The following is a 20710-nucleotide window of genomic DNA, read 5'->3' on the forward strand; positions in this document are numbered from 1 at the left end:
TAAGATGAAAAGTTGCTTTCAGCCATTGAGTCATATTGAATCTCAGTGGTCCTAGAGTTCTTTTCTTTCTAAACTCTGGTGATTCTGCAGCTATAAGAAAAGGATGTTTAAAGCTTTCGCAATAACTTGGTTTACTCTTTTGGAAAAGATGTAATAATAATGTATACATACAAACATAGCCCACACTTGGAAAAGACAAAGATGAGATTATGTATTGACACCAAATCCTAAAATTCCCCTGGTTTCTTGTCCTCAACAGTGTCATATCTTAATTCCTGAGCAGTGTGGGTTTCTTCTGAATAAACCTGTGTATAATCATGTTCTTTTATGAGAGGGTTAGCTTCTATTTCTTCTGCAAAGTAATAGGAGAGGAAATTTCAGTCCCAACTCTAGATTTGGTCAAATGTTCATTCCCTTGGCTTGTCTTTTCTGCGTGTTAGGCTTTTTCAAAGCAAAACAACTGAACAAAGTGTTATAATGCTTCACTTTGCACACTTCTCTGTAATATGCAAGATTGATGTGTCTTAAACAGGCGGTACTTTGGAGAGAAGATTGGGTTGTATTTCGCCTGGTTGGGCTGGTACACCGGCATGCTCTTCCCAGCTGCCTTCATTGGACTATTTGTCTTTTTGTATGGAGTCACCACTCTGGATCACTGCCAAGTCAGGTATGGAGAGCTGTTTACTGAGCCTGCCTTTGCTTATTATTTACAGATGGCTGTTTCTGGTTTGGGGGTTATTCAGAGACTGTGGGCACATTTGGATGTTTATTCTAACTTCCTCTCCAATCTCTCGTGGAAAAATTGACAGACTTCAATACCCTAGCTTCTCTCTGTCCACTGCCATGGGTGCTGTGGTCTTTAGCTACCAAGGAAACAAAGTTGGTGGTTCGGTGATGGAATTCTCACCTTCCATGCAAGAGGCCTGGGTTTCATTCCTGACCAATGCAGATCACACACAGCTGCCACCTCCCTCTCACTGGAGGCTTGTGTGTTGCTATGATGCAGAAGAGGTTTCATCAGAGCCTTAGACTAAGACCAAGAGGAAAGGCCTGGCAACCTACTTCTGGAAATCAGCCAATGAAAGCTCAGTGGATCACAACAGTCTGATCAATAGCTGATCATGAGGATAGTGCAGAAACAGGCAGCTTTCATTCCAGTGTGCATGGGGGCACGACGAGTCAGAGGCTACTGCATGGACAGCTAACAGCAGGAACCCGTTATACATCCACAGAACAAGTCACTCATTCGCTGGCACAAAGGACTCTTTCACCATTTTCCCCCTTGCTAACACTGCAAAATAGTGGGTTAATCATCCTTTTGTATGAATTCTGTGTTTTTTACGACCTGGGCCAGAAAGATACCTCACTAACCTGTACTTAAGAATGGCTCGATGTTGAGGAAAGATTATTACCTTGTTTCTCTCACCAGAATATAGTTCAAAGTGTTCGTTGAGATTTTATTGCAATAAATAATGAATGTGCCTTTGAAAAATGATCTGCAAATAATAAAAGAGAGAGAGTGATTCAGCCTATCACCTACAAAATATGTATATATATATATATATATATATATATATATATATATATGTGAAATTGCTAATGAAATGTAGTTTTCTCCCAGAACTAAAATCCCTAGTTATTTTGATTTATTTCTCCATTATTTGTTTTAACTTATACAAACAGAAATAAAGGCAGCATTTTTAGGTATTTCCTTGTTCCCATAACTCAGTGTGAAATTACTTCAAACCTGTGAAATGTTGTGAATAACTTTTGTGTAATTTGGAGTGTAACAACCGATGCTTTGGTTCACATATTTTCCTGAGTTTAACTTAATATGTAAAGCCAAGGAACAACCTCATAAATAAGTAGGTTTATCAAATTATAAAAATGTGCAGGCACTTGTTTACATTAATAACAGATAAGGCTATGCAGCTTCTGAAGGCAGAAATTTAATCTACTGAATCTTATTTACCAGTTGAACATTCTGGTTAAGGTGAAGGGAAAATAATGCTGTATTGTCATCAAATAGCAGTTCTCTCTCTGTTCTCTTTTTCAGTAAAGAAGTCTGCCAAGCTGTAGATATCATCATGTGTCCTGTGTGTGATAAATACTGTCCATTCATGAGGCTGTCAGACAGCTGTGTTTATGCCAAGGTAATTTCAAATATGAAACACTGAAAAAAAAAAAAAAAAACACTGCCATCAAGTCGATTCCGACTCATGGCAACCCCCATTGGGTTTCCGAGACAGTAAATCTTTACAGAAGTAGATAGCCCAGTCTTGCTTCCATGGAGTGGCTGGTAGGTTTGAACCACCAACCTTCTGGTTAACAGTCAGATGCCTTAGGCACTGTGCTACCAGACCCCCTTATGAAGCACTTTAGGTGGATTGACTAGAACATACTCCTTCTTGAATGTGGTTTAAACAGTTAACATGCTCAGACCACCCAAAGATCCCTCAAAAGGAAGCCCAGGCAATCTGCTTCCAAAAACTCAGGCACTGAACCAGAATTACTGGTCAGATGGAGTCTGGTGGGACCCCCAAGACTATAGCCCTGGAATACACTTCGGGCCTGGGATAGCACTCACTGTCAACAGTAGGAAGACTTACATGGAGAACACCTAACCCAGGGCACCCACCTACTCTATGGAGATACACCCCTTGGAGCAATCAGCCACAGGGCACCAGAGGGGCAGCATTCACATTGAGGGAAAGCTGGACAGACAGGAATGCATAGTTAAAAAGGGCATGGCAGGGGGGTGGGGTGTCACAGAGACGGGAGGGGAGGAGAGGGGGTTAGAGTTGGGGATGGTAATCAGGGAATGAAACCAATTGTACACGAATGGTTGAATGTAAAACAAATTCTGCTCTGTAATATTTGCACCCAAAGCAAAATTAAAGCATAAATAAATAAAACTCAGGCATTGGAAACACTGTGGAGCACAGTTCTACTCTGACACTCATGGCACCACCATGATTTGGAGAAGACTCTATGGCAATTGTGTCTTTTTACAGAGGGATAATGTCCTAGTCTTGGTTCTCTAGAGGAACAAAACCAGGGAAGCATATGTATAAATAGAGAAAGAGAGATTAACTTGAAGAAAATGGCTCACACAGTTGTGTGGGTTGGCAAGTCCCAAATCCAGGGATCAGACAAGAGGCTGAAGACCTCTGCTGACTCACATGGTCAGAGGGGTGGACAAACACAAAATCTGCAGGTCAGGTAGCAGGCTGGAGGCCTCTGCAGGCTATTTTATCCCAAGAATCAGGCAGAGTACAAGGTTGGGAGAGAGCTTTGCCAGAACATCCAACATACTAAGGACAGGCCATGCCCCCAAAGAAGCTCCCTTTTCAACTGGTTGGCTGATCATATCAGAGCACCAAATGGAAGGTGATTGCATAGTGCCTGCCCAACCACTGAGAATCTTAGCCTGGCCAAGTTGACACATAACGTTCACTATCATAGATGGTAGGTGACTACATTCTCTGTCATTTCAGTCCTTTGATTCTCAAGGTTAGTATCGTAATTCAGGTATCTTTTAAAATATGTATGTACTGAAAAAGTATTGGCTCCCAACATATTGGGAGGGGAGGGAACACTGCAAAAAAAAAAAAAAAAGCATTGACCCATGTCACTTTAGTTTTTTGTATTTCACTGTGCCTGAATTATATTTCAATAAAATGTATTTTTTTTTTTTACAAAAAAAGTATTGGCTCCAGTCTTCATAAGAGGCTATAGCATAGCACAGGACAGAAAGCACTGCTGTCAGAGAAGGTGAGACTCAGATCTTGACTCTGCTCGTTACCACTTGTCTGTGCAAGAGCACATTATTTAACCTCTCTCAGCCTCAGTTTCTCCATCTGTAAAATGGGGAAGAGAGTGGCTGTGTCACATGATTCCACCACTCATCTGTCAGATTGTCATACTGTGGTGGCTTGCATGTTGCTGGGAGGCTGGAGACTATGCCACCAGTATTTCAAATACCAGCAGGGTCACCCGTGGTGGACAGGTTTCAGTGGAGCTTACAAACTAAGACAGACTCAAAAGAAGGAAGGGGCCATCCACTTCTCAAAGAACTGGCCAGTGAAAACCTTATGGTTTTATACCATGATTTTCAGATGATTGTTCTAAGAAATAAGATATGAGGTATAGTGCTTGGCAAATGATCTCTGTAAATGACAGCTGCCACCATTTTCCTCCCCTTTCTTGTAACCATCAAAAAGACCTAAATGCAAGTACTAGCTCAGTCACTTGCCTCCATGACCTCGAGCAGGTAGACCCTCTCTGAGCCTAAACTGTGTCATCTGTAAAATGCAGGCCATGATACCTGCCCTGTCTGCTTCATCATGAGGCATGTCATGAGGACCAAAGAAGAGAGCAGATGGGAAAGTGCTTTGAAAGAAACAAATAAATGACACCATTATTTCTCTCCTATGTTATTGCATGCCCCTTTCTCATATTATGACTTTTTAAAATTGTAGACACAGTCATCAAATTCCTAGAGGTTTTTTTTACTTAGAGGCAGTGTCACGTATGCAAAACACTAGTGGAGTTTGGATTGGTTGCTCGGTTGATGAAGGCTTTTCCAAGACCCACTGCCTGTAAGCTTGCCCAGATTCCAGAACACAAAGGGGCTGGCAAATTTCGTTGCAGCTCTGTGATCACTGTAGCTTTGGCTTGTCTAATGCATGGCAAACTTTGCGTGTATTTTAAATGGCAGAGCATTTTGATGGGCAGCCCATGAGTCTGAAGGTGGCCAGTCTGTGTGGGAGGCACCTTAACCACCACAGTCAACTATGATTTCATAAAAATCTGGGCTCTTAGGATCGGCTGCAAGGGACGAAAAAGGTGCAGAATGCCCTCCCTACCTCTGGCAAACACACAGATCGACCTGAATGTATCAGGACTGATTAAACAGAGTAAGCCTGATTGGAAGAGTTTTGTCAGTAACTCTGTTTAAAGGTCCTGCACTGAGCCAGAGTGACTCAGCTTCAAAAATCCTGCATTTTGGGGACTCTTAGAAGCCTAGCTTTTTGTTTTTAGTGCTTTTTGTTTTTCTGTATTTAAAAAAAAAAAAAAAAACATGGAAAAATTTGCCTCAAGTGAAGTTATCTTTCTAGAGATCCATGATAATTACTTAAAAGGATCACCATGAATAGTTTATAGGGCATCACCTTTACAAGGCTTTATTGGCAGTTATCCTACTAAGTTCTAGAACAATAATAATGATCATAATATCTAGGCTATAGCTATAATAAGAGTCCCTTGGTGATAGAAATGGTTAACATACTCACCCGCTAACCAAAAGGTTGGAGGGTCAAGTGCACCCTGAGGTGAATCAAAAGAAAGGCCTGGCAATCTACTTCCAAAAACTCATCCATTGGAAATGCTGTGAAACTTTGTTCTACTCTGACACACATGGTGCCCCCACGAGTCAGAGCCAACTCAACAGCACCTGGTGGTGGTGATGTGGATAGTTCTAATAAGAGTTAGGCAGCCCTTGTTTATTATTTCTAACTCTTGTAGCAGCTTTAGGGTATGTTTTATCATTCCCAGTTTACAGATGAAGAAACTGACACTTAGAGAGGTCCAAATAGCTCTCCACAGTCACATGGCTGGAAGTAGCTGGGCCTAGGATTGACTGCCTAGAAATACGTCTTTTTTACCAGTGGGCCATGATGAACTACAAAATGTTCAGATTCTAGATTTAAAATTTTGTCTTGCCGAGAAATTGAGTAAATGAAAACTGAAAAGCCTTAGAATAACAGAATTGAAATTATGTTCCCTTTAGAAACATTTATTAGAAAGTTCATGAGACTCTGGATACATGAGTGTTGGTTGGATCAAATCAGATTTGTTTCCAGTCCGATTAACAGCTGTTCTGCTGACCTGAGTTGCATTGTCCACAACCCGTGCGTCTGCAAGGGTCAGAAACCCAACTCCAACTGCTTTAAGCAGAATGCAACTTCGTGACTGTTTTGCTGGAAAAGATCCGGGGCTAGCTCATACTATCTGAGCACAAGGGCCTCATAGCTCAGAACACATATTCCTGGCCCCAGGTGTGTATCTCTGCCCACCTGTCTAGTTGATCATTCTGCAGACAGGTTCTGTTCACACGATGGGGACGGGGGCTGTGGCTGCCAACAGCTCCAGGCTGACATCTTCCATCCTTTATATCCTGAAGTATGTTTTTATGCTTATTTTAAATGCTTGCTCTGCTGTTACCAAATGTCTATTTCAGAAGATGTATGTTGCCTACTATGAAATTTTTTTAGAGTTGATTGTTTTCCCCAGATGGTCCATTACTTTGGCTTATGGGCACCATTTTGGGAAAAGGCCAGAGGTCAGGCCCTAATCCATCAGTCCTGGTCAATAAGAAGAGGGAGAACGATATGCCCCAGGCACACTGCATGCTACCAATCCATCAGAGAACTCAGCTGGTCAGAATAAACAAAGCATTCTCCCTTGGTGATCATATACTGGGCGTTTAAGAAGGGCAGGACTGGGGAGTGGGTGCCCAAGGGCAGCTGGCCAGTCAGCACCTACTACCTCAGCTCATCAACTAACAAGGGCTTTGAGCTGCCCTAAAGTTACCCTAAGAACACCAGTACCCATGTTTGACTGTTGTAGCTGGATTCTGAAGGAATAGGGAGTTATAATCATCTAGAAACAATTTGAAGGAGAGGCTAGAGTGGAACCTAAGTTATTCTCCAACCCATGCTCTCTCTCTGCCTGACAAGTGCCACCTGACTCTCTCCACACACCACCACCCTTATGTGCATGAACACACAGACACACACACACACCCCAATTTAAGAAAGCCATAAGCCTCCCCTAGGGTTCCTTGGGGGGTGTTTATGTTTGCTTGCTTGTTTGGTCTGTGTTTTGTTAGTTCCCGAATCTGCTATCTTGCTTCTGCAGGGTTGATTTTGGCAGCGAGTACTATCAGTCTGTGCTAGCTCACCATCTTAGTAGGAACCAGAATCCCCTGTTAATTCAACCTTCCTGGTGAACGTCTTCCCAAATACTTAACTACAACAGAAAAACATGTTTCTCTCCAAATGTTTGTATATCAGCCCCAGGAAGGACTCTGATTGGTCCTCTTTGAGTCATATGTCCCTAGTGGCCAGCAGGAGAGGGCTCTGTTACCTGGAGAAGGGAGAATGAATGACAGCCAAAGCAGAGACAACCAAAGTCCATTCCAGAATCTGCACTGGTGGTGTAGGCTACAATTTCTACCATCTCACAGGAAATACCCTGATAGGGAGTACAGACCAACCAGATAACACTGGAACTTTCTAGTTTGATACTAAGTGTCCAGCTCCCAATATACAGGTTAATAGTCCTTCTGGCATAGGAAATGAATCGGACTTAGACTTTTGTCTCCTTCAGGTGTTTGATATGCTGCTCATTTCTCCTGTGTTCAAAGAAAGAAAAAAACGTAAACCTTGAGAATCTACAGTATTTTACACTCTGATTCAACGGAAAAGACCTGTTTATACTTGACATTCTCTAAGGGACAGTAAAGTATACTTTTTAGAATGCTATAAAATACAAAAAAGAAAAAAGCAGGTTATGTTTTATGAAGGCATCAGTCATCATTCCCATTTGGCATGGATGTAGTGGTGATTTATAATGGAGGCAGAAATGAGCATGGCAGTTTTGCATCAAGAAATAGATATTTTTGTGTTATTTTTTTATGTTGGCAATAGAATATATTATTCTAGCAATAAAGTATATGCTAGCCATCTTTGTGTATGTCTAGTAGGTAAATACAGTGATTACCTGAGGCTCTAGTAAAGGTGGAGAAGGATGGTGTTAATGGCTCCGCTCTCTCCTTTATAATGCTGAGATTCAGAGGGTAGCCCAGAAATTGTTTGCTCCAAACTGCACAAACAACATAGCCATGTTTTCAAAGTGAACAGATGAGGCATTAAAATCAGTGCTTGGAAAATCAGAAACATTTAAAGTAGCAACGATACTGCCTTCCTGATCTTAAATATAAATATAGCCATATACTTATGAACATGTATTAAAGGAAATTTTTAGTAGTACTTTTGGGACTGCTGATAAATGTTCAACTAGAAGATGCCCATATAAATGGTACAGATTCTTTCTTCCATATCTGAACTACTTCACAGGTGGAAGAATCCCCTTTTTAATTAGGGTTCAAAACTAATATCCCCAAAGGAACTCTATAAAGCACATTGTGTCATCACAACAGTTTTCACAGAACTTGAATAAAATCTGAATTGGCATATCACATATACAAAATTAGCTTAACTGTGATTCATATCGTTCCCAGGTGACCCACCTTTTTGACAATGGAGCCACTGTCTTCTTTGCTGTTTTCATGGCAGTGTGGGGTAAGTGTTACATATCCACGTAACTGCACTTTCCCTCATGTATGCTCTGTGATGTGTTTCTTTAGAAGTCTGACGGGATATTGAAAGGAAAAACTTGAGTAAGATGAGTTGGCTTTTCTACTAGAGGCAAACTGATAAATAATCATTGGGTCTCCTTTAAAGGTATTATTGTAGAGGGGAAGCATGCTGACTCTCTGTTTTCTTTAAGTCTTCAAGAGTTGGACCAGCACTCCATTACTGAAGTAAAATTCACCTCCTGTTAGAGATAAAAGTAAATTTATGGTACCACCAAAAGTTCTGATAAGACCTGGATGCCCATCTCGGTAGAGGTAGAACTTTCTATTATAAATTAAAACTTTCCCATCTGGCTATTGGGTAAGGACCCAGGGCTGGCTTTTTTTACAACCCTGGCCCAAATGACCCCCTATAAATAAGAACCACTTACAGGACTGAATTGAACTTTTCTATTTTAGTTAAAGACAATGTTGTTCATTGCCACTGTGGAAAGGCAGTATCCCTGTGATAACAAGATATGATAGAAACATTTAAAGCTTTGGAATCAGCAGAACTTGGTTCAAATCCCAATTCCAATGATTAGTAGGTTGTGTGACTTTGGGCAAGTTATTTAACCCACCTCTTTGTAAATGGTTTAATAATGTCTGTATAGCCAAATAATTATAAAGATTTAATGTAATGGTATAGAAAACATCTAGAAAAATTTATACTAACCAGTTATAGTAATGAGAGAGAAACTTTTTATGCTATGTACTTTTAGTATGATTTTTGAATTTTTCACAGAGATGATGCATTTCTTCTAAAATTTAGAATGTCATAACCTGGAGTTTGATGTTACAACCCTAAGCTTAAGCCCATATTGTTCCTTAATGTCTGGACTGGATAGTGGAACCTTCCCCCATCTCTCAGGGCCCAGATGAAATGCCATCTGCTCCAGCCAGGTGATGTCTTCCTCCTTTGAACTTCCATAGCATCTTGTTTATATATATCCTTCAAGCACTTATAATTATTTGCATACTCAACTTCCCTAGTAGATCTGTGGTCCTCAAAGGCCATTATTTTCCTCAGAGATGTGCATTTATTTTGGAGGCAGAGGCGCTCAGTACATACCTGGATGAGGGCGTGGATGAGTGTAAAGGTGGATGGATGGAAGGAGAGAAAGGGAAAGAGACAAGAATTACCAAAAAGCTCTCTTTATGAGACCATGAATGTATTTAGATAGTCTTTTTGACAACTAGAAGAATAAAACTTAGTTCTCCTAAGAGGGACTGTTCTATATTGTGTCTTTTTCTTGTTTTATATTATGTCTTCCCTACATAGGGTACTTCAAAGGAAATTTGTCCCACCCAATACAGCCCTGTTGAAGGGACATATTGATTTTACCCTGTGACTCCAGCTCCTCTCAGCCAGTGGTCATTTAACCCGAGATCATCCAAACTTTGGAAATGTCCTGAGGTTCTGTCCAAGCAGGACTACTCAGGGATAGGCAGGACTACCCAGATCTTTACTCTCAAGAATGTGAATTGGGAAATTTGGAGAGAGACAGGAAGGTAGCAACAGAAACCAACACTGAGAGATCCACAGAGGACAGGAGGGAGGGAAGGTGAGAGGGAGGAAGGTTGGTTGGTTGAGATTGACCGTCAAGTAGAAGTCAGGAGCGGAGGAATCATAAGCAGGCCGAGTTTATGAGAAATTAGACCCTAGAAGTAAGCAGAAGCAAAGAGCTAGCATAAAAGACAAAGAATAGACGCTTGCAACTGGTAGTTGGAGAAGATGCAAATCAATCTCACAAAGAGAAGCGAGGAGAGAGTGTAACCAAGTCACGTTATTAGTGGAGCATCCAAGGCAAGACCCAGGGGCTCTTGTGGCTGAGATCTCCATGGCTTCCAGACTTCCATATGCTGTCTCCAGATAAGCCCAGTCCTTGAGTACCATGGGATCCCTACCTTCTTTGATGAGCCTTACAAAAAACCCTCATTATTTGTGCTACCTTTAGTATGTCTCTGTGACTTACAAAGAAAGGATGCTACCCCACAGTTTTTGTTATGGGACTGAGCCCACAGATCACAAGTATGTATCTGATTTTTCTAGAGCTTATGTGCATCAGTAACCATGATCAGGAAATGCAATAATCCACCCCGTGTTTAACCTTTATCATGGTTACAAATGAAGGGGCTTTCAAAAATGTATTTATTTCCTAAACCAGACGTTCCAGAAATTTTTCTAGTCATGGCTCATTTAGGAAATTATATTTTCTCAGCAAACTGATGCACATGGAGGAGCCTGTCCACTGTTCAAGGATAAGGCTGCCCTAAGTAGCCTACTCCCAATCACCATAGAGCTGAGAAGGTCATTATCTCTTGAAGACCTACCATATTCACTGAGAAGCTCTCCTTTGGGGTACTAGTCTACTGATTAAATAATTAATGTTTCTGTATAAAGAGTGGAATCTTGTAGTAATCTAAAAGAATTATAACACAAAACTCCCTTACCCAATTCTGTATTTCACCAACCTTAGATATATTTCAACTAAAATAATAGTTTCTTCTCCCATAGTTTACCTCTGAGACTAAATAGAAGTAAATTCTGGTATAATGGCATTTGTCGGTAAATTAGAGATTGTATATCTCTCTCAGTACCACCATTATAAAGGAGATTGAATCCCTTCTTTGCAAATTAAGAATGTCTTATATCATGGATGGGAGATCTGGTAGCATAGTGCCTAAGGGCGCTTGACTGCTAACCAGAAGGCTGGGGGCTCAAACCCACCAGCCACTCCTCAGAAGGAAGGGTGAACAATCTACTTCCGTAGTGATACTGCCTCAGCAACCCAAGGAGGAGGGGTCGCTATGAATCAGGTCTGACTCGAAGGCACATAACAACAACAAAAACAATACCATGGATGACTTACAGGTTTTATTTTATCTCCCCTGATAAAATCTCAACTGATTAGTGGCAGATGCCTGAAGCTTGGAGTTGAGAAGCTTTCAGGGTTGCAGGGGAGTGGAATGGAGGTTTGACAGCCCTCATGCCTTAAAGCATACTCAGTGAGAACCTGATAAATGTTCTGTAATAACATTTGGGCACAAGGGAACATTTTCAGCCTACTCCAGGCAAGGCGAGCCAGGAATAATTCACTCTCTGAATTGTTTTAACTTATTGCTTAAATTTTGCATTATTCCCAGAAATGTCTAGTTTGAGAAAAAGAATGATTACTCAGGTGTATCTTTTAGACGTTGCTGTCATGGGGTACTTTGGAGTCAGCTCCAATCACGGAGACCGTGTGTAACGTTGCCTGGTCCTGTGCCCTCTTCCTGGTCATTGGTATGTTTGAGTTCATTGTCGTGGCCACTCTGTCAGTTCATCTGATGGAGGGGTTCCGTCATCTTCACTGATGATATTCTTCACCAAGCCTGCTACTGTTTTCAGTGACTGGTTTTTCCTGATGATATGACCAAAGTAAGCAAGACAAAGTGTAGCTGTCCTCACTTCTAAGGAGTACTCTGGTTGTGTTTCTTCTAAGACTGATTCGCTCATTCTCCTGGCAGTCCACAGTACATTTAATGTTCTGCACTGACACCACAGTTCCAATGCATCGGTTCTTCTGTCCTTTTTTATTGTTCATCTTTCACGTGCTTATGAGGCAATTGAAAAGATCATGGCTTAGGTCGGGCATACCTTAGTCATCAAAGTGACACCTTTACAGATAGGGATATCCCTTTTGCAGAAATCTAGAATAGCTAGGAATAATAACAGTTATAAAATTAAAAACTCAAAACCAAAGCTCACTGCCATCAAGTCAATGCTGACTCATAGTGACCCCTTCTGGGTTTCCAGGAGGCAGTAAATCTTTTCAGAAGTGAATTGCCCCATCTTCCTTCTGCAGAGAGGCTGGTGGATTTGAACCACAACCTCTGGTTAACAGTCAGATGCCTTAGGGACTGTACCACCAGAGCTCTTTAGTTTGAAGGCTTACTGTGCACTAGGTACTGTTTAAGCATTTTTCATGTCATAAAAAGGTATCAGCTAATTTAATCTTTGAAGAAGCTACTCTTATTATCCCCATGTTACAGATAAGAAAACTGAGGTAGTAGATAGGAAGTGGCAAAGCTAAGAGTTAAAACAGGTAGTCTTAGCTTCTATAATCTATGACTAGGATCAGGTACCGTTTTTTAGCTCTGTTTACTTCTGCTTTGGAGACCTGAACTTTAATAGGAGCTGTCATACTCACCCTGAGCCCCATTTACTCTCCTTTGAGACCATGATGTTCTATAAACGTGCGCCAGCTCTAGTGGAGCTCAGTTTAATGGTCTCAGGATCATCTCTTATGATTGACAGGTTATAACATTTGAGAAAACAAATGCTGTCTGTTTTCGGGAAATTGCTAGATATAGAGATGATGAGAACAGATGTCAAAACTAAAACCAAATCTATTGCTGTGGAGTCAATTATGACTCATAGCAACCCTTTAGGGCAGAGTCGAACTGAACCATAGGTTTCCAAGGCTGTAAATCTTTATGGAAGCAGACTGCCACATCTTTCTCCCACAGAGTGGCTGGTAGGTTCAAACCACTGACCTTTCTGTTAGCAGCTGAGTGCTTAACCACTGTACCACCAGAGCACCAAACAGAAGTACGTGATTTATAAGACCTCCAAAGGGACAGGATTGTAGGTTTGTTTTGTTGTTTGTTGTCATTTTGCTTTGTGTGCTCACCAAAGAACAAGACTTCTTTTAGGATCAGTTTGTAGCATCTGGGAAGGGCTTCAGGTTAGGTTAAAGTCTTGACAAAAATCCATTGTCTTTATTCATGTTCACACACATGTGTGATAGCAGTTCCACCTGGGAAAATAGAGAGCCTAGGGCTCTGGCCTTGGACTGCTGTATAGCTTTTCCTCAGTGCTCATTTTTGTTCAGAGAGGTTCAAGGGACAGAACAATTAAGAACTAAATTAGCTTCTCCCCCTGGGAGGGGAGAAAAGAGTCATTAGGGAGTTGGATGTTGGCAGAGCCCTCTGTCATGAGGCAGATTATCTTCCTCTGTTCTTTGTTTCTGGTTTCTTTTTTTTTTTCCTCTGTCTCCCCCTCACACACACCTTTTTTTTTTTTTTTTTTTACACATGGGGTCGGAACCGAGTCAATGGAATTTTTTTTTTTTTTTTTTTTTTGCACTTTCTGTGTTGCCAAGAATTAAATTATCTCCAGTAAACAAACAAAGCAAAGTCCTAAGAGCTCTCAAATCAAAATAACAAGATTGTAGTTATTTTAATGCAAATTCAAAGATTCTGCATATGGAGCTGTCAGTAATTGGTGAATGAAGTCTGTCTCAATTTTTTTAATAAATTTTATAATTGGCCTTCTATTTCTAGATATTTATACTGATTTTATATTTTACAAATCTTATATACAAATCTACAGATATGATTAAAAGAAAGGTGTACATTCACTAAATGCCTACCATGTGTATAGGCACATTCACATGTAGTACTTCATCCATTCCTTATAACTCACCAGAAAATAATTACTATCCCCATTTTATCAAGGAGGAAATTGAGGTTCAGAGAATGTACCTCGCCCAAGATCACCCAGCAGCTGGCACGTGGTAGAGTCTAAATTTTAAACCAGGTCTGCTTAACTCCACAGCCATTGTGAAGTGTCATGTCATGCACCTTCTTAGCATGTCTCTGTAAAGATTTCATTAGTTCAACAAACAGTGCATTTACTAGGTGTGTGACTTCTCTGAGTTTCAGATTCCTTATTCAGATGGTACTGAAAATAATACCAACCTTAAAAGACTTTTGAGAAAATAAACCACAGTACCTGACACACGAGAAATGTTAGCTCTATGGTAACTAACTAAAAGATACATCATTTCAGTCTTGCCATGGAATGGAATCTATGCAAAGGAGGGGAAGGTTTCCCTATATAACACCAAATACCTTAAAGTAAGATGATGAAAAATAATAACTCAGTGTTTTTGGTTTCTTTTCCCCCCTTCCTATTTGCAGAATGTTAACCATGGCTATGTATTCCAGAAAAACTCTGTATTAGTTAGGATGAGTGAAGTTAGCTGCTATAATAGACAAACCACAACACTTTAGTGTTCAATAGAACTCACAGACTTGAAGCCCAACCAGGTGTTCCTAGCTAGCAAACAGCCTTCCACATGGTCATTCAGGTGCCCAAGTTCCTTCAGTCTTGTGGCTGCATCTTCTTCTGGATTTTCCAAGCCTTCTCCTTTCAGCCACCAAAAGGAGAAAGGTAGCAAAGGATGACACAACTACTTCTTAAGTCTTTACTCCAAAAGTGGCACACATCATTCTACTTACTTTCCATTGATCAAAACTTGGTCCGTGACCTTATCTAACTACAAGGACTGGGAGGTATAATGTAACTATGCCTAGGAGGAAAAGAAATAGTTTTTCTACTGAGAAGCTTAGGATATTATCTAATCCTTAAAATATATGTATTTATTTAGCACTCATTAAGTGCCAAGTATTAGACCAAGCCCAGAACATTCGTAATCTCATTTAATCCTCACAGCAGCCTCTGAAAGAGGTGTAACAGGTCCATGATCCCTTATGCTAAACCCTTGGAGCCAGATGTGTTTTGGAGTTCCAAATTTTCCAGATTTTAGAAAGGAACTATGGTACAAATACCATAATATTATATAGCACCCCAGAAGGTCTGAGGAAGGATTTCATATTCAAATACATTAATATGGCTGGTTTTTAATACATGAATATTCTCACTAAAAAGGGTAGAGATTATGAATAGCCTCACTCAGTTCCAGTCAGATTTTTCTACCATTTAAGTTTGTGTCAAACTTAGGAAACAATTTTGAATTTTTTTTTCTTAAAAGAAAAATAATTTTATTGATCCTTTACCCTACAAAATTTATTCAAATTATACCTATTTGAAGTGGTAACATCACAGCTAGAGAACAGGCCATTCAGTAACAAATCTATTTACAAAAATCCATAATGAAGCACCTTTTTTTGTATTACATTATATTACATATTTTCTTTTTTAAACCTAGCATATAACACAAAACTAAACTGATTAGTAGTTTACCTACTCCCAATTTCAGGAGAAATACTTTCTTTTTACAAAATCACATACCCCGTAGGAAAATAAATCCTCCAACCTGATACCTGACTTCCTCTTCAAGACATTTTCCTTCAGAGTCCTCCTCTCCTACACACAAGTTGTGATGTACACACTTACTTTCCTTTGCCTGAAAGTTAAAGCTTTAAAGACTGCAATTTTATTTACAGATCTACACTTACAACAAAAAAATGAAAACAAGAATCACACAAAAGACAAAAACAAAAACATACTCTTAAAAATTACAAACCAGCTGGAAAATATTCTGGCAATGTTTACAAATCAATTGCAATTTTTTTCTTACAAAATTGCTAGATAATAATAATATGAAACAACTGCATAACAACTTAAATAAAACCATCACTGTGCACAAATCTCTACATATAAACACACACCTAACACTGTTTGACAGCTTATGTGTTACCCTTTTGTTTATAAGGCTCACACAGTCATAATTGGCACACTTGTAATTTTTAGCCATTTCATACGTGAGCTTTAATAGCAGCAACTCAGTGGTCCCAGGAAACCTGCATGCTTAGTACTTAAAGTAACACAAATACTGTAGTACTTAACCCACTTTGTGTGCCAGATACTGTGTCAAAACAAAATGATGAATACAAACAGAATACCTTATGGGCTATCTAATTGATGTACATCAGTTAAGCCCATTCACTGGAAGAATCTGACCCAAGAAGGAACATTTATGTCTTATTGGTATTCCTCTCATTTTGCAAGAACAACAAATACACCATTACATTACCAAAAGGTTTAACAAGAAATTAAACAAAACACACAACTACCTAGGCTAAGTGAGCTCACTCTTCATAGACTTTGGAAAAAGTCAGCTTTGTGCAGCTGTTGTTGTTGTTGTTTGCCATCGAGTCGGCCCCGACTCATAGCGACCCCTCCTTGGGTTTCCGAGGCAGTATCACTATGGAAGTAGGATTGCCCAACCTTCCTTCCAAGGAGTGGCTGGTGGGTTTGAACCGCCAGTCTTCTGGTGAGCAGTCAAGTACCTTAGGCACTATGCTACCAGAGCTGTGCAGCTGGCAAAGAGAATTACACAAGGCTGGACTGCCAGCCTTTGCTAGCAATCAAATGCCTTAGGCACTATGCCACCAGAGCTCCCATTTTTGGTTTTTTTTTTTTTTTTTTTTTTTTTGATTGGAAGCAGAGACAGCTAACCAGATGAGATAAATATGGAAAATGGGGAAAAGCTTGGCATAAATGGTTTTCCCATAAAGGAAAAAAAAACTCACAGTGCATATCCAGTAGGCACTTAACACAAAGCTTCCCCTCCCTCCTCCACCCCAGTGCTTCATCTCAGACCAAGTCTAGTGTGTGTGAGGGGAGGAGGGTGGAGATGGAGGCTGAAGAAAAAAGGAAGATGTTCTTCACCTTTATTTTTCCTCCCAAACATGCACGCATGCTGGTGTCACTTGTGTTGACCCCACCACCACTTTGCATGTTGTGAAAATCTTCTAAGAGTAAACTGGTCAGGGCATTATCTCTCTCTCTCTCTCTCTCTCTCTCTCTCTCTCTCTCTCTCTCTCTCTCTCTCTCAGGTGCCAGCAAGTCCAAGGATGGAGGGACCCATCCCTGTTGCTCCTTGAGACTGCAAACCTTTCAAAGGGGCCACCATGGTGGTGAGCCAGGCCTGACTCACTCCGAGCTACCCCTCCAGCGAAGGGAAGCTTGATGGGACATTCTTCTTGCAAAGGCTCTTAAAACTTAGATCACAAGGGTTCAGATATGCTGATCAACAGAAGTTCTCTCTCTCAGCTTAACCAATTAGAATTAGCCAAGAACTGCTTCCAAGTAAACAATTAAATTGAAATGGTGATAAGTGCCTCAGGAATGCTTAAATGGCAGCTAACACAAATAAAAAAGTTTAAAACAGCCCAGGAAGAACTCCTAAGTAGACCTTGGCTACAAGTAAACTTTAAACTTACAAAGATCTTGGGGATAAAGGAGTGGAAGTGGTTTATGGAGACAGAAAAATCCACAACAGCTGGGAGTGGCAGGACTCTATAATTCTTAGGTATTTGTAACAAATATTTGAAAACAGGTTCTTATTATGGAAGGCTGTGGAGATGCTCTTGACCTCCTGGTGTGACAGACAGTACATATCTCAAACAGTCATGACAGTAATTTAAATATTCCTAGGAGCTCTAGTGGTGTAGTGCCTAAGGCATTTGACTGCCAACCAGAAGGCCAATCCTGGGAAGGAAGGTTGGGCAATCTACTTTCATAGAGATACCACCTCAGAAACCCAAGGAGGGGTCATTTTGAGTCAAATCGACTTGATGGCAATGAGTTTTAAGAAGAGCTGAAGAAATCCATTTCATGCTTTTGCGTGACTTCAAGTTTACATTTCCTGCAGTTCATTCCATATTAGTAGACCCCAAAGTCATGCATTCTGTGGAGAAGGCATGGCTTAAAATGTTATTAAGGAAGATTGCTGTTTTCAAACAGGCCAAAAAATTTTGAATTTTTATAGCATTTTGAATTTTAGAATTGCAGATTAGGGATTGTGGACCTGTATATCTGTACTGCAGGAAATTGAGAATTAGAAAAGTTAATTCATTTGCCAACAGTATCATCCACCCACTGCCATCGAGGCAGTCCCGACTCATAGCAACCCAATTGGACAGAGTAGAACTGCTCACTGGGTATCGTAGTATCATAGTTTATATTTAACCCAGGAATGTCTAGCTCACAAGCCAGAAAGTTCTTAACTATTACTCTACCTTACTCATTACTTATTCTAAAAGTATATTTTCTATGCCTACAGATGATACTAATGGTGATGGTACTAACAGGGAGATAGGACAAGAACAAGTGGGAATAGAAAAGAAGAAAGTGCTTTTCTTTCTTTAGAATGGACACTTGGATAGTCACCTTTTCCCCATGGAACTGATTACAAACATGATGTATTTTTCCCCTCTGCAAGTCTAGCTACCACAAGACCCAACAGAAATGACACATCTACCAGTTCTCTCTCCCAGGGTATCTCTTTTATATCTTTACCTCCAGTCACCCTCAGAATACGTGTATATGTGCTTGAGCACTCATACCTTCGGTGACTTTCAAGGCAGCAGGAAAAAGTCATTTTTTTTTATCTGTCTGTGTTCCTGTATAATGCTCAATAATTTATTTGAGTAGATTGTTTTTAATTGATTGATAGGAAGTTACTTTGGCTGTATGCGGATAACCCCAAATTTCCCTGGGTGGGGAAGGCGGCTCCCCACGCTTGCTGGAAAAGGTCCTTAACGGGTTTAAACACTTTTGCCTTCACTGTAACAACAGAGATAATTAGTAGAAAAAGTGGAACAACAAGACCCCTTCTTCAAATAAAATAGCTTCTTTTAATAAAATAGTGAAATATACCTTCTGTAGATATTTGCTGTGATGAGTATTTTGGGAACAAGAAATCCCTGCCAATCAAATACATGTGAATACCTGAAATACAGGTTTTGTTTTTGCTTTTCTGCCCCCAACTCCCTGGATTTTTTTAAATAAATGTTCTATCAATTAGAAAGATCTAGGTAACCCAGTTTTTCATATTCTCACGACTCGGGAGCTTTCTCATTCTAAATCTGTTCTGCCTCAACTTGAAAACCAGCTTCATTCCAAATGAAGTGTCTAATTTTTCACTATGTTTGATACAGCTCCTAAAATGGTCTTTGTTAAATGATGTTTAGGTATGCAGAAACTCTGATATTCAAGGATGCTTACACAAACAACTGTCTTTTTTTTTTTTTGGAATGGCTTCATTATTTGGTGACATACTTAACAGCATCATTTTACTTTTATTGAAAATGTCTTTGTCTTTCTCTTTTTGTTCCAGCAACAGTTTTCCTGGAGTTTTGGAAAAGACGGAGAGCAGTCATTGCTTATGACTGGGATTTAATAGACTGGGAGGAAGAGGAGGTCTGTATGATTTCCCTCAGAGTTTTTTAAAAAGTGAATCACAGAGAAACGCATGCTCCTTTTGACTCAGCACCCTCTGCTTTAAGATATAAGTCAAGTTTACTCATAAACTGTTCTCAATACCTATCTTTGAAGGCCATTTCAGGCCTTCAAATGAAATGGATGGGCAGAATTTTTTTTATTTCTTGGTGGAAAAAAATCCCATGACTAAGTTAAGCGTTTCAATTGTAGATAGAGGCATCAGAAGAATTGGTAGTACAGTTTGTTTAGTATTCTTTATTAACCACTTTCTTAAGCAGAGAGAGTATTAGTTTTATGACTCAGCATGTGGAAACAAACCTCCTAAGAGAGTCACTCCAAGGAAACGTTTCTGTGAGTATCTGGTACCCACAACAGTACCTAGATTGTACAGGCTCAGAAGTATTGCATCAAGTGATGAATGATGAGGAGAAGCCACTCCTCAAGCCCTCTTTGGTGGTTATAGCTAAAAATAGAGGCAGCTCCAGGGAGAACTGTCGGGAGGGGGCAAATTTGGTCTCTTAGACTTCCCATTCCCTGGCCTATCTCCCTGTCTTTACACACCTTTAGGCCAATACCTTGTGCTGTCTCCTAACTTCATGTTTGGTTTCAATACTCTCTTCTTGTCCCATTCTTCTCAGAAGTTTGAAGAACTATGTATGTTTGGTCACTGTCTCAGGGTTCTCTAGAGAAATAAAACCAGAATATATATGTATAGGTATATATTAGAGATTGATTAATTGGCTGATTTCAAGGAATTGTTTTTATTGCTAGGTGTCAAGTCAGTTATAACTCATGGTGACTCTATGTACAACACAACGAAACACTACCCTGTCCTGCGCCATTCCACATTTGTTGCTACGTTGGAACCTGTTGTTGCAGCTACTGTGCCACTCCATCTTGTTGAGGGTCTCCCTGTTTTTTGCTGACCCTCTGCTTTACCAAGCGTGAGGTCCTTCTTCAGGCACTGGTCCCTCCTGATAACATGACCACAGGATGTGAGATGAAGTCTCATCATCCTTGCTTCTAAAAAGCATTCTGGCTGTACTTATTCCAAGACAAATTTGTTCATTGTTCTGATAGTCCATGGTGTATTTAATATTTTTCACCAGTAACACAATTCAAAGGCATCAGTTCTTCTTCAGTCTTCCCTGTTCATTGTCCTGCTTTTCATATGCATATAAGGTGATTGAAAATACTATGGCTTGGACTGGCTGTACCTTAGTTCTCCAAGTGACAGCTTTACCTTTTAATACTTTAAACAGGTATTTTGC

At 40.1% G+C, this 20710-nt stretch overlaps 1 protein-coding gene across 1 annotated transcript in view; it reads left to right on the plus strand.

Moving 5' to 3' along the window:
- ANO4 (anoctamin 4) overlaps positions 1 to 20710 on the plus strand; it is a 737041-nt gene that overhangs the window by 627417 nt on the left and 88914 nt on the right. Inside the window, exons 15-18 of the mRNA XM_042781823.1 lie at positions 533 to 667; positions 2057 to 2153; positions 8306 to 8366; positions 19336 to 19418. Of these exons, the coding sequence (XP_042637757.1) occupies positions 533 to 667; positions 2057 to 2153; positions 8306 to 8366; positions 19336 to 19418 (376 nt within the window). The remainder of the gene's footprint in view (positions 1 to 532; positions 668 to 2056; positions 2154 to 8305; positions 8367 to 19335; positions 19419 to 20710) is intronic.

This window comes from Orycteropus afer, unplaced genomic scaffold, assembly GCF_000298275.1.
Source record: "Orycteropus afer afer isolate SDZICR_OR568_19922 unplaced genomic scaffold, OryAfe1.0 scaffold00177, whole genome shotgun sequence".
Taxonomy (NCBI): Eukaryota; Metazoa; Chordata; class Mammalia; order Tubulidentata; family Orycteropodidae; genus Orycteropus; species Orycteropus afer.